The sequence below is a fragment of the Etheostoma spectabile genome, chromosome 8 (assembly GCF_008692095.1).
Source record: "Etheostoma spectabile isolate EspeVRDwgs_2016 chromosome 8, UIUC_Espe_1.0, whole genome shotgun sequence".
Taxonomy (NCBI): domain Eukaryota; kingdom Metazoa; phylum Chordata; class Actinopteri; order Perciformes; family Percidae; genus Etheostoma; species Etheostoma spectabile.
The window spans coordinates 7,740,836-7,754,289 of record NC_045740.1 but is presented as its reverse complement, the minus strand read 5'-3'; the positions used below and the strand labels follow the sequence as shown (position 1 = coordinate 7,754,289).

General features: G+C 43.3%; 1 protein-coding gene across 1 annotated transcript in view; it reads left to right on the top strand.

Moving 5' to 3' along the window:
* otud7a (OTU deubiquitinase 7A) overlaps positions 1–10,189 on the top strand; it is a 38,887-nt gene extending 28,698 nt beyond the window's left edge. The window contains exons 9-13 of the mRNA XM_032522721.1: positions 2–129; positions 210–359; positions 6,698–6,812; positions 7,415–7,499; positions 7,805–10,189. Of these exons, the coding sequence (XP_032378612.1) occupies positions 2–129; positions 210–359; positions 6,698–6,812; positions 7,415–7,499; positions 7,805–9,349 (2,023 nt within the window). The 3' untranslated portion in view covers positions 9,350–10,189. The remainder of the gene's footprint in view (position 1; positions 130–209; positions 360–6,697; positions 6,813–7,414; positions 7,500–7,804) is intronic.
* The last annotated feature ends 3,265 nt before the right edge of the window (positions 10,190–13,454 follow it).

The window sequence follows — 13,454 nt, the reverse complement described above, 5'->3', positions numbered from 1 at the left end:
GGGTGGATAACTCTGAGGATCCGGTCTATGAGAGTCTGGAGGAGTTCCATGTGTTTGTGCTGGCCCATGTGTTACGCAGGCCAATTGTAGTGGTGGCTGACACGATGCTCAGAGACTCAGGAGGAGAAGGTAGGCTGACTGAATCTTGCCTTGATCTTCTACAAAACAGTTGGATAAGCAATGGACTGACACTAGATATGGTGTTCCAGCGTTTGCGCCCATCCCATTTGGAGGACTCTATCTGCCTCTGGAGGTGCCCCCGAGCCGCTGTCACTGCTCCCCTCTGGTCTTAGCCTACGATCAGGCTCACTTCTCTGCACTGGTGTCTATGGAGCAGAGAGACCAGCAGCGAGAGCAAGGTAAGCAACCTGTGCATCATCACAAAACCACTTACATATTCTGGAAAGAAAATCTGGGGGCATCCGCAGATTGAGATGTGGGACATCAACCTTTTCTTGACCTCCCGTTCTTAAAAATCCAAGTGAGGCCTGACGTAATGTGCATTAGTTAAGTTAGGCAACAGTTATAAATGTATTTGTCATATGGCACTTTCCTAGTATTAACGACTACTCAAAGCACTTTTACATAGTACGGGAACCATTGCCCATTCATACACTGTGGCCAAGTCTGCCGTACAAGATGCCGCCTTCTCATCAGATAAACACTCACACACTCCCTCACACACATTTACTTTCCGATGGTGCAGTATCGGGGGCAACTCAAGTTTCAGTGTCTTGCCCAAGGACACTTCAACATGCAACTGCAGGGCCAGGGCCAACTACCAACCTTCCAATTGGCAGGTGACCGCTCTACCACTGCCCCACAACTGCCCAGCAGTCTTTGCTTTAACTTTATGTGGGTAGATTGCAAGAATGAGGGTGAGTGGTCTGCCTGTCCTGCAAGAGGTGAATAATGTATGAGACAGCAGTCTAATTACCTGTGATCCATTATTAAAACAGGCCAGTTGGCAGCAGGATCCAGGGAGTGGCCAACATGCAGGAAGAGTGGACAGCAGGCCCCTTTAGCTGACTTACTGAGCATTGAAATCATTCAAGCCTGTATGCTATTGTGTGTCTTCATTTCTCTCTCTGAAGTCACTGTTTGAATTTAGTTTGTTACAGTTGGTGTGTCTGTTTATGTGTTCGCCTCCTTCACAGGAATCTGTGATATGGTGCTGTATGGGGCATATTGATCGTGTTATGCTCTGACAAGGGAGTGTTGATTTTTTGTTTAGTTTGAGTGACTCTTGTTTTTGTCTTGTTTTGCCCGTTCAGATGCCAGTGCTCCCACTCCGGATGTGTTGCTTATTCTTGAGGTCAGAGTGATCCTCACATGGAGTTCCTTTAATTGACAAATAGAGTGGATCTCCTTGACAACCAGTCTTAGTAGTCACGGCACTCTTCTGTATTTGACTTAGTGGGTGGAACTCACTTGTCATTTGCGTGGGCTGCCAGCCAACTCTATCTCTCTGCCTTGTTTTCTCACTCCCTAGCACAGATACACTTACGCAAACTGTTTCTTCTTTCCTCTTTCCATCTTCCTCCTACTCTTGTGCTTTTCTGAGCATGTAAGTTTCCTATTCTTGGCATGTAAACACCAACCTAGTTATTAAGTCTGTGTACAACCACTGCAGACTAGCAGACAGACATGATTACTAACCTGCAATCCCTGCCCTGAAGTCATTCCCTTTAATGACAGCTGCACATCAAAGCCAGCCTACTCCACAGCACATACTGTAACTATTCAGCACTCCCACTTTTAACTGGGTGTTTTAGTATGGAGGGGGTTCTCTTTTTGCCCACCAGATGGTGCATTTGTCCAAAGAACCCGCTTTCTCACAACACCACTGCATGACTCTACTTTTTCATTCTGGTACACTGTGTCCTGTGATAGGATCAGTCTGCAGTCTCTCTCTCTCCAGGATGTTATGAAAACACTTGGCGCATACAGTATGTATGTCATGTGATGAATCATATAACACAGCAATGATACAAATATGTGCTGCTCCTGTTATGTTTTCTTTATTGTTATGTACATATGTAAGAGGTATAGTTTATGGATTTGTATGATTTTATAAGTAAAGGGTGTTTGTATTTTCTTGTCTTTTAGTTTAAAGAAATTGTACAGTGCTGCCACACTATATCTCTGAACAGATGCCAAACAGACAGGCAGAGGGGTCAGACAAACAGTTAGATCTAATTTTCTACTGCCAATTAGGGCAGAGTAGCCCCAGCCGGTCGCTAAGCCCTCACCACATCACCACATATGGGCAGGGTCCCGGGCTGGGGTCCCAACAAACCAATCCTCTCTCCTGACAGACAAGCCAATGTGTGGACGTCTCAGGTGGAGGGTTGGTCTCAGGTTCCCCCAGCACAGGGAAGAGCATCCGAGAGGCCTCATGTGTGTTCAGGTGCCAGAGGCTGGGTTAAAATACTGGCTCTTTCTTCAGCCGTCTGTATTGAAAGTTGTAGCAGATATGCCCCCACCACCCTCCACACCCCACCCCTCCCTTTTTCTGAGCATATCCCAAAAGAGCAAAGTGTTTTTTCTCTGTAAGGTAGTCAGGTGAACCCAGAGTCCTGTGAACATAGGTATATTTTTGTCAGCTCACTGCTGCTCACATGCTGTGTGATAATGATTGCCTCCTCAGTAGATGCTGTTGGCCATGTCTTTTATCAGCTTGTTTATGCTCCTGTGGTTAAACTATGTATGAGTGGAACTGGCCCTTTAAAAAAACTCTGGAGCTATTTCAAGCTCTCGTCCCAGTACCAAAACACTTCCAGGTTTTCTTTGGCATCCCATCATCAACCCCCTAACACCCATTTGAATAAAGTAAATGGTCATCTTTTACACAAAGACCACCTACATAACGTGCAGTGTAACCATCCAGCTCTGGCAGGGTTTCACTTCTCTATCTATTAAAGACACCTAGTGTATTACTCCTCATGCAGTCAGCGTAATTACATCAATATGGCAGTCCAAATTAAAATGCCATTTGTTGTGGTTTGTCTGTTACTTCAAATGTGATGCTCTTGTAATTACCACAATAGTTCTGCTGTTAAAATCTGTGGCAAAAAAGCTCAGGCTTGTTTATATGCATGACTGCTGTTTACTCTGGTGAATTGAGCCCTTTAAATCTGCAGCTGTGCAGAGTGACCAAAGTCAGGAATTCAAATTTGTGCAGTTTCCAGACAGTACAAATTGTTCTTGAATCGCAAACAGAGGAAACATTGGCTCAGTGTTCCTGCTGTGAATCAAAGCTTGTAATGGGTGACTTTGTCCTCTGAAGGGGGTGAAAGAGGAGAGAGGATCCTCTCTTTTTTGCTCTCATGACATGATGCCATGAAGGCATGATATGCTTGACGTGTTCACTCTGCACAAACTTAAATAAGGCAAAGCCAAGATATTTAGGTCCAATAAAATCATGTGATTACATTCTTAGAAAGGTTATCTACCACATTTCCAACAGCTGTTTCCTCACAGGTTACACCCAAGTTTCCTCCTCCTTCTCCCTATATCCCCCCACCCGCAGAATCAAAGATGCAAACTGAGCAAGGCGAGGTAGGCTAGCAGCTATGTTGCGGAGTACACAGCTTGCATACCATGGAGGGCTATGATGTCATCCATACATAAGCTATGGGACTCGGTCATTCAAGGACAACAAAACAAGGCTGCCAACAGGGAGAGTAAATACATTACAGCACACTTTAGTCCCCCAGAGCTAAGTTGGCAGTGTTGAATCTCTGAATCTGGACCAGGGCCAAGAGGGAACAACAACACACACAGCACTTTGGAAAGGAGGACAGCTGCATGGTGGGAGCCAGGACGCCACCTCACAGACGCTGCCTGCTGCATGACCCGGGTGGGAACTGAGGGGGAGCTGGTTTGCTGCCTTCTGTCTGTCTGTGTGTGTTTGTGATTATGACAGAATTTTTCTGGGCAAGAGTTTTTGAGGAAAGACCCTTCTTCTCTTTTTTCCTCTCAGTTTTCATGGCTGCCAGGCCACTTCTCTCATTACTGTTTGTTTCTGTGGCTACAGGCATTAGTCATGCCTCTTTTTTTCAGATAGATGGTTTAAAATGCAATGCAATTTGCAGGTATGAGGTAAAGGCAACATTGACATTTTAGGACAGGTCTCTGGACAAGCCTAGTTTGTCAGCAGTGCTATTAGTGATGTATTTGCTCAGCTGATGGAATTAGTTTGCTTAGCAACTAATGGTGTCAGATACAAATAAGTGATCATGTTCTCAGTGGTAAATGTGTTAGGATGGGTGTAGCCACACTATTTCTGTTTGACAAACTTAAGGCATCATCACTATACATGTACCACCACCACTATTTTGAAACGTACCATGATTGCACCTACGCATAGGCACTCAGAAAGAGACCCAAGGGGGAAAGAGTGTGTATTTGGCCTGCAGTTTCATCAGGGACACAGGAGGGGCCGTTGCTGCTGCTGGTGTTTCTATGAAGCCTGCAGAGCAGCCCATTGGCAGTGGAAGAATTGATGAGGCAGGGAGGAGACTGTGTCTTCCATCTGGGGCTGACAGTGAATGCTGGAATGTCCTCGGCCTGAACAGCCTGCCTCTCTCTGCTGACATGTGGACAACAGCCCCCGCACTAGGTAGCCTGAGGAGAGTTGTCATGTGGGCCAGTGGTCTAGCTGGTCCTCCTTACACTCTTGTTTTGAAATGCAACCATGCACTCACACGCAAACACAAACACGCCCGCACGGTGCACATACTGTAAGCACACCTCCCATGAGAGGAAGCCCAGGTGGGTGTCTGTTTTGTGTGCTCCGTCCAGTGATTAGTGTCAAAAACCTCTTCCTGCTTGTAAGTAGCTGATCCTATCAGCGCTAATTTTCTTTTTCTATACTCCTGTGTCTGATTGCATTCTATTACTAAACTAAATTATCTTATACAGCCCTGATCAACTATGGAGCTACTCAGTTCGATGTAAATCATCATGCCAAGTTCAGGCCACCAATTCCTCTAGTATTAGCTAAGGAATGGTTCCTGTTTGTTACAATCTGGGTCCCATTTTGTGTTTTGACCATTACTTTTACTGGTAGTAATGGTAATGCTGGCATCGGAGGTCTGGGATAACTAAAAAAGAAGTCATGGGACAGACCCTCAGGTTAGCCAAACTTATCTGGAAGAGAAAACAAAGACAATATGTCAGTTGTAACATTCACCACAGTTTATAGACTGACTTCCTAGTTCAACTTTGACCTAACATACTTCCCATAGTTGTGTACACACAGTATTTTTGTTAATTAAAGCTTTAGTGCGTAACTTTTTGATATTAATGAGTGTCCGTTACATTCAAGCCATTTCCAAAGGAGTTGCTTCAAAGCTAATTAAGATTATTAGCTCCACAACTCTCTCTGTATTTCTCAGTTTGGCTATGTTCAGAAGATTGTGTTGTCCAATGAGTTTCGCACGCAGAAACTTGAGTGAAAGTAAGTACCTCTTCTGAAGAGTTCATCATGTTTTTTTAATCCTCTGTGTCCTCCTTGGCTACAGGCAGCTTCGTGGAGGAGGGGAGGGGGCTGTGCGTTATCACGGAAGGCTTGTTTTATGCGGACGGCTTGTATCATGTGGACGTGCTGACAATGTTGTTGTCATTACTTAGAATTCCTCATGGGGGCGACAAAAACTACGCTCCATACTTTTAAGGGATCATTAGATAATCATATTAATATATAATAATAATAATAATAGTAATTGTTATTATTATTATTAGTTGTAATAATAAAAAGGTTTAGATAATCTGATTAAACTTTGTATTATTTAAATGCTTGTTTGTCTTTCCTCATTGTCCTGTACTGTAGCAATGTCCCAGATCTCCATAATAGTGAAGTGGTGTTATTGCTGATAGTAAAGATGTCCATGAGAATAAGACCCGATTTGAGAATTATTTATTAATCATTGACCTTGGAAACAGTACTTGTCAAAACAGTCTCACCAGAAGGACTTTAAGGACATCTCATTTATGTTTAAAAATTAGGCCTTTTAAGGAAACAAAACAGTCTCTTTAAAGTCATTAGTAGCGTCTTTACTTTTTTTATCACACCATCTTCCCCAGTGGATGGAGTTGTCAAAGAATGTTATGTCATTCATGTTGGTTCAAAAGTTAGCATTCAAAACAAAACAAGCAAAATCTTGGAACATGGTCCATTTGTAAGCTGTTTTGGAGTTTTTGCATGTACCACATGATATAAATTAAAAGCTCCAGAACAGCCACAACACAAGTTGTACTAAACCAGATTATTCCTTTAATTTTCGTCCTCATGGAAAAGGTAGATAGCGTGGTTGCACTAGACGAATAAGGCTAGTACAGTAGTTTAGAGAACTAGAATAGGGACTAGTCTGTGTTATAAGAGGTGCAACCAAGTTAAAGCCGTAAACTGAGGCCCTTCTCTGTCTGGATGAGTCAGCGTGAGTGACACTCACTGGTCACGGTCACTTCTCTGCCTAAAAAATGGATGGCAGATAGAATGTACCTACAGTATACTTTACCCCACGCTGATAGGCATCTGGGATAATTAACATGGCATTATTCTAGTGTGTCATTATGGTGTCACTTAGCTTTGACACCATGGTGGCCTTGTGAGAAAATGGGTGGCATGCAACGTTGTCTCCAGTGATGAAGCTAGACAAAACTAACCTTCTGATAATCTCATCTCTTCCAGCTGTTATCCCTCTGACTGACTCGGAGCACAAGCTGTTGGCACTCCATTTTGCTGTGGACCCTGGCAGGGACTGGGAGTGGGGGAGGGACGACAACGATAATACCAAGCTGGCCAAGTAAGTCCTGTATAGTATATCACAGGGTGTTGATGCTTATCAACAAAGCAAACAGAGGCGCTGACTATGAAAGCAGTCCCATGAAGGGTGAGAGAGTAAAAACTGCAGGCTAAGGCAGTTCTGGTGGTCTACCTATAATTCTGCATGTGGGGGATTTAACTCTGATTATCACTTCACTTCAAAGAGTGAGCAGAGAGAGAACAAATTGTGAGTCACGTCAGTCATACATAGGGTTTCACAGGAGTGGCCTCACTAAAGCAGCAACACCCTCTCTGAGTTTAGCAAATAGTTTATGTAAGAGTTTCTGTTTCACATTCCTGCCGGTCCGGGGGTTAACTTATCTTTATAAGCTGCAGTGTGAACAATGCATATATACAGAAAGAGGATGCTCAGGCGAATGCCTAATACCACCTCTTTATATTATCCCTGCATTTCAGGCATTCATAGATATTTTTTAAGTCAAAAGGTTCTTATACATGTCATACTCCGACCCATAGATAACCTATACAGTATAAAATGCCATTATTTCCAGTAAAAAATATATGCCAACTGTGATGTACCACTGCTTGTTGTTAATTGTTGTTGTTAATGTTCTCCTTCAGTCTCATATTGTCTCTGGAGGCCAAACTCAACCTGCTGCACAACTACATGAATGTAACATGGATCCGAATTCCATCTGAAACAAGGGTAACTTCTTCTCACACATGTTTCTGGTTTGTCATGGTTAATTTAGCCTTAGAGAGACTCCTCCATTCCAGTGGTTCTTGAAACCACATAGTTCAATCAGTTTTATTTACTGTCAGAATGCAATAATCCTAGGCGTTCATGTGTTTGTACAGATTGTGAATTATGAAACAGTTCTTTTTTAATATTTGTTAGGAGTAATTTGTCTGGAATACATTGGGAGTCCCTGAGAAATGTCCTTGGGACATTGCTTGTGTTAAATTATTGTTTCTTCATTGCTGTATGCGTTTGTGTGTATATCTGTACAGGCTCCCCTGGCTCAGCCGGAGTCTCCCACTGCCTCTGCAGGTGAGGACGTCCAGTCTCTAGCTGAGTCCATGGACTCTGACCGCGAATCTGTCGGCAGCAACTCTAACGTAAACAACGGCAAGCCCAGCAAGGAGAAGGACAAAGACAAGCAGCGCAAGGACAAAGACAAGAGCCGGGCTGATTCTGTAGCCAACAAACTAGGTAGCTTCAGCAAAACCTTGGGAATCAAGCTGAAAAAGAACATGGGTGGTCTGGGTGGCCTTGTGCACGGCAAAATGAACAAATCTAACTCTGGCTCAGGTCGTAGTGGGGAAAATGGAGGGGAAAAGGCAAAAAAGAAGGAGTCTAAAACCAAGGGAAGCAAGGAAGAGTCGGGCCAGTCTGCCAGCTCGACATCTTCTGAGAAGGCCACTAGTCCATCCCCTACAGACAGAGACAGACCCTCCAGCTCTTCCCCCACCGAGAGACAGGACAGTGCAGGGAGAGACAAGACCCTGGAGAACTGGAAATACAGCACCGATGTCAAGCTCAGTCTCAACATCCTGCGGGCTGCCATGCAGGGGGAGCGCAAGTTCATTTTTGCAGGCCTCCTGCTCACCAGCCATCGGCACCAGTTCCACGAGGAGATGATCAACTACTACCTGACCAATGCCCAGGAACGCTTCAGCCAGGAGCAGGAGCAGAAGAGAAAGGAGGCTGATAAGAAGCCCCCTGCCACTAATGATGTGGCAGCGAAGAAGCCTGAGCACGAGAGCGTCTTCCAGAGGGAGAGATCGGACAGCTCGCCTCCGGAGAGCTGCTCTCCCATCCTGCCCCATCACACCCACACCTACAACCACAACTCACAGCCCCCGCTGGGTCTGAAGATGCAGGGCAGGAACAGTCCCACTCCTGCAGCCCCTCTTGTCCCAGTCCCGCCTCTTACCCCGCCAACTGCCTCCCACCATGTCTCCCACCCAGCCCCAGCCCCTGCGCCTTACTCCTCCCCCAGTATTGGTGCTAAGAGACCTGTTCCTGTGTCTGCCCACTACAGCCATACACCGCCCATCCAGCGGCACAGTGTGATTCACTTACAAGATGTCAACATGCAATCCTCCATCTTCCAAGATGACCCCTACAAGCCTGTGGTGGGCACCCTAAAGACATGCGCCACCTACCCCCAGCAGAACCGCACACTCTCATCCCAGAGTTACAGCCCTGCTCGCCTGTCAGGGGTCCGTACTGTTAACACCATAGAGACCCTGTCCTACAACATGCCCGGCGAACACAAGTCCCACACCTACACCAATGGATTCAATGCGGGAGACATTCAGGACTGCCTGGAGTTTGCTGATGAGGACAACTCATCTCACACCTGGCTCAACCAAGACAAAACCAAAGGGCGGAGCTCTGGAAGCCCTTTGTACTGCTTTCAGCAGCGCCGCTGCAAGAGGGAGAACTGCTCCTTCTACGGCAGGCCAGAGACAGAGAACTACTGCTCCTACTGCTACAGAGAGGAGCTGAAACGCAGGGAAAGGGAGAGCAAAGTGCAGAGGCCTGCATAGCCATCACAGCCACTTCAGCCACTTGTCAGCAAGGCCACAGGAGACTTGAGGGAACAACACCATTCACACTCTGCAATTAGAATAACATGATGGCAAACATTTTCCTATTTTGTTGAAGAATGCTCTTGTATTCCTGTCACCCTTCCCTTGTTAGTAAAGCGCATTACTTTATGATGGGGGAAGCAGAACTTGAAACAGTGAGCAGCTTTGGCCAGAAATTGTTCTGTTTTATTTTTTTCTGTCTCATTGAAGTTAGTCTTTTACTTGTTTTAGAGTAAAAGTCATCTTTTTGTGATGTAACTTTCTGTATGTGAGGGAAAGTTCTTTATTTTTCAAAGTTTTAAAAGATGGGATGAAGGAACATTTTAGCTCTTTTAATCAGTTTGAATGCAACACCTCTGCTTGGTTCTTCAAAATCTCTGTGGAATATTTGTAGTTGTTTTGCAATCAAAATAAATTGAATGGGAGATTAATATTAGACTTTAAAGCAATAAATTGGTGATTTTTGCTACACCCTCTCCCAGTTTTGTCTATGCACCAATAATATAGTTACTGTAGGTTAACTGTGTCTTGTAAATTGTAAGGATTGTCACGTTGTGCTTTTGTAAACAAATTTGAATTACAGGAATTAAAATGTGTAAGCATTATAGATTGTAATGTCGGATTAGGATGACATTGTAAAACTATCTCATTTGTTACGTGTACCTTTGTCCTTACCACGGTGCAAGGGTTCCCTGTGTCAGAATTGGACTTGTAATGGAATGTGTAAGATATCAATTCACATTTTTGCCCATAGTCCACCTTCTAAAGACCACAAGCACTGCCAAACTGGCTTCCTTTTTAAAAAAGAAATACAATTCCAATTTCCAAAATGTTTGCTGTGGCAAACACCAAACAATGTGCATAGGATGCATTGCTTCTCAAATATGCAGTGTTTATGGTGTGTCGCCTGTTAACTACTCTATTCGGTCAATGTGTTAGATGATAAAAATTGTGGGTAGTGGGAGCAGGCCGATGCTTATTTGTTTGAAGTGTGATTACATGTCTCTTCCCCTCTAAACACAAAACACGATGTGCAATCATGCTATTAGCACTATGTGGTGACCTGCAGTATAGATGTGTCACCGGTCCAGTGTGAGATTGTCTGTTCTTCTTCCGTATCTAGAGGCCGTTAAAAGAAGCACCTGCTGCTAAGAGCACCTCAAGCCTTTGTGATCATCAGTGCTTTAACCAATCAGTGGGTTTGTAAAACCCCGGGCCTCCAAGTGCTTTCTGCTCATTCGACATGACTACTGTAAAGATGCAGTGTTTGTGTTGCTGTTTGTTCTGGTGATGCTTGGATAATGTACCATGCTGTCCTTAACTAAGTGTGTCCTGGCCAAGGATGTCCACTGCTCCCTGGGTTTGCTTCTGTCGCTCTCCTGTACACACTGCAGTGTTGCTCCTCTTTGTTTATATGTGACAAATTCATGGACTTTCACCATGTTAGGACTGTAAGATATGATTTTGTATTCATTTAAGAGTTTTACACTACTTTAAATTATTAATTTGCACATTAGGTACAGATGTAAATATGAAAAAATAGTTTATTGTTACAAACATGGTGTGTCTGCGTCATTTTTGTTTTTCTTCAAGGAGGTGATCATGAGAAACGTTACGAGATTATAGATTTCATTTTTAGGTTGAGGATATTTTTAATCAATGCAATCTTCTGACAGCTTGGAGTTATTTGACAAGAAACGATGGATAAGGACAATCATCCACATACACTACAATACACGTACTATCCGTTTGCTTTCATCTTCTTCTTTTCTGTTTTCTAGTGAGGCCTAAAAGCAGATGATAACAGGTTGAAATTACTGTATTAGTGTACTAAAACAAATCAATAATATACATGGTTATGATGTTTCACACAAACACTGAGGACGATTATTTGAAGTGCCTGCAAAGTGTAACTGGTGATTAGCAGAGTATAGCAGCATCCTTAAAGGGCTACGCTTACATTACATCACATCACAATGACGTCACCAGGGTTAATTTCTCAGACTTGTCAAATCTTCTTCAGAGCCTCAGGAGGCTTTATATAAGGCGCATCTTACTTCCCTTATTCACTAGCTCCTCGGCCCTCAGCTGAAGAGGAAGTTGTTCTGTCCCTCCTTCATGAAGGCCATCTCAAAGCTCTTATTTCCATGTGCCGCGATATATGAGAGCAGCCTTGCCGCTGAAAGCCGTCGCGGACTCCGCCCATACAGTTGACTAAGTTATGTGACGCTTCCAAGGACAGGTTGTCTCATCCCTTTAAAACACCATTCCTCGTTTCCTCTCTCCTCTCATGATTTCCTCCCGTGCTTCCTTGGTGGGACAAACTAAGACGCGAGGAAGAGAAGCAAGTGGACGAGCCACGGATGCAATTTAAGGGAAGTGAAATGTACCTACTGTACGCCCCATGAACTGCTCATCATGTGTAAAATCAGTGCAATGCTCCTTAAAGAAATTATTTGTAATTTCTAGAATGAGCTTTTTAGATGGTTATTTAAAAGAATGATTGGAATGATTCAAACTAAACAAAATGAGGTGAACATTTACACCAAAATAATTCTGAGGTTACAGAGTTGAGATTTTTGGGAGTGTACTGCCAAGAAAGGCAGCTTTACAGACTGAGAGCTGTAACTCTGCCTTATTCCTATAGAGATGCCACGCAGCAAAACAGGCCTTTGAAAAGCAGCAGAAAATCTGCAAGTGCGTTCATGCAGGGAGTGTCCTCCAACCCTGCCATGGTTAAATCTGGTGAGACATGTAAGCATGTGAGCTTAAGTCACACAGCAATACAAATGGTATCAAACCTTCATAAGAATGACTCATAGGAAATTCAAAGAGATGGTTAATCATTTATGTGTCATTGTAGATACATGTGAATGAATTTAATTAGAGTCTAATTTAATTTTCAAATGAAGAGAAAGGAGCTTGTGAGAATGACAGTAACAAGGGTTTCATTCTAGCCCATTATATAGTGTTCCCAAAGACTTCTAGTCAGATTATCGTTATTGGATTTACACAAGCAATTACGATTAATAAAATATAGAAGGTTTTTGTTTTTTACATTTTAAACTATGCATGTCTCGTCAATGTTATTCAGTCGATCAGTTGGTCCACTACCTTGATCCAGACTTTATCAGCTTTATCTTGGAAATTTGGACAGTCCAAAATGTATGTTCCCCAGAGGATGAATCCTGATAACTTTAGTGATCCTTCAACTTTACAGCTAGTGCTACCAGCTGGTCAAAGATTTCAACAAACATTATGTACAAACATTTAGCAATCCTCCTGTAGCCACAAGATTCACATTGTAGTTTTGAATGAAATGTCTAGGATGGATTGCCCTTAAATAAATCCCCTCAGGATGAATTGTAATAATGTGGGTGTTTCCCATAGAGTTATAATCAGCTTTGGTTTATGACTAAATAACTAAAGCAAAACTAATGACATTCCTATCAGCTTCACTTGTACTAGTGTTCAGTGCTTATTAACCAATGTTAGCATACTAACACGCTAACATTTAGCTAATGAACATTTTAAAACATTTTAGAATGTTAGCATCATTAAGCTCAAAGCAATAATGCACCAAAGTACAGCCTCACAGAGCTGCTAGCATAGCTGAGGATTCTAAGGTCTTGGTAAACTATTATGCACCTACAGATTTTAAAACGTGAGGAGAGCAACAATGGCTTATGCAGTAAATATGAGCATAAACAGATCAATCCCCCAATCTGTCAGAACATATCTGTCAGAACTCTCAAAAAAAAAAAAAATCAATAAAAAAGTTAAAGGTAAAATTAGCCTTTGCTTTTTCGAGAAGCAACAATCCGTATGGTAGAAGCGGGCTGAGTTGGTGTAGTGAGAGTGAGGACTAGGTTGCTATGTGGGCAGCAGCCTGTCCTGTGTGGGATGAATTGCATACTTTTGACTTTTAGACTATAGTCTCGTGACTAGAGACTACAATCTGGGTTAGACTCACTTCTCCAACTGTTGCCCCATGCTTCAAGTCACGTCTGTGGACTGTGGCTGCTAATAATATGGAATGAGTCTTGAAGATGAATAACATCTC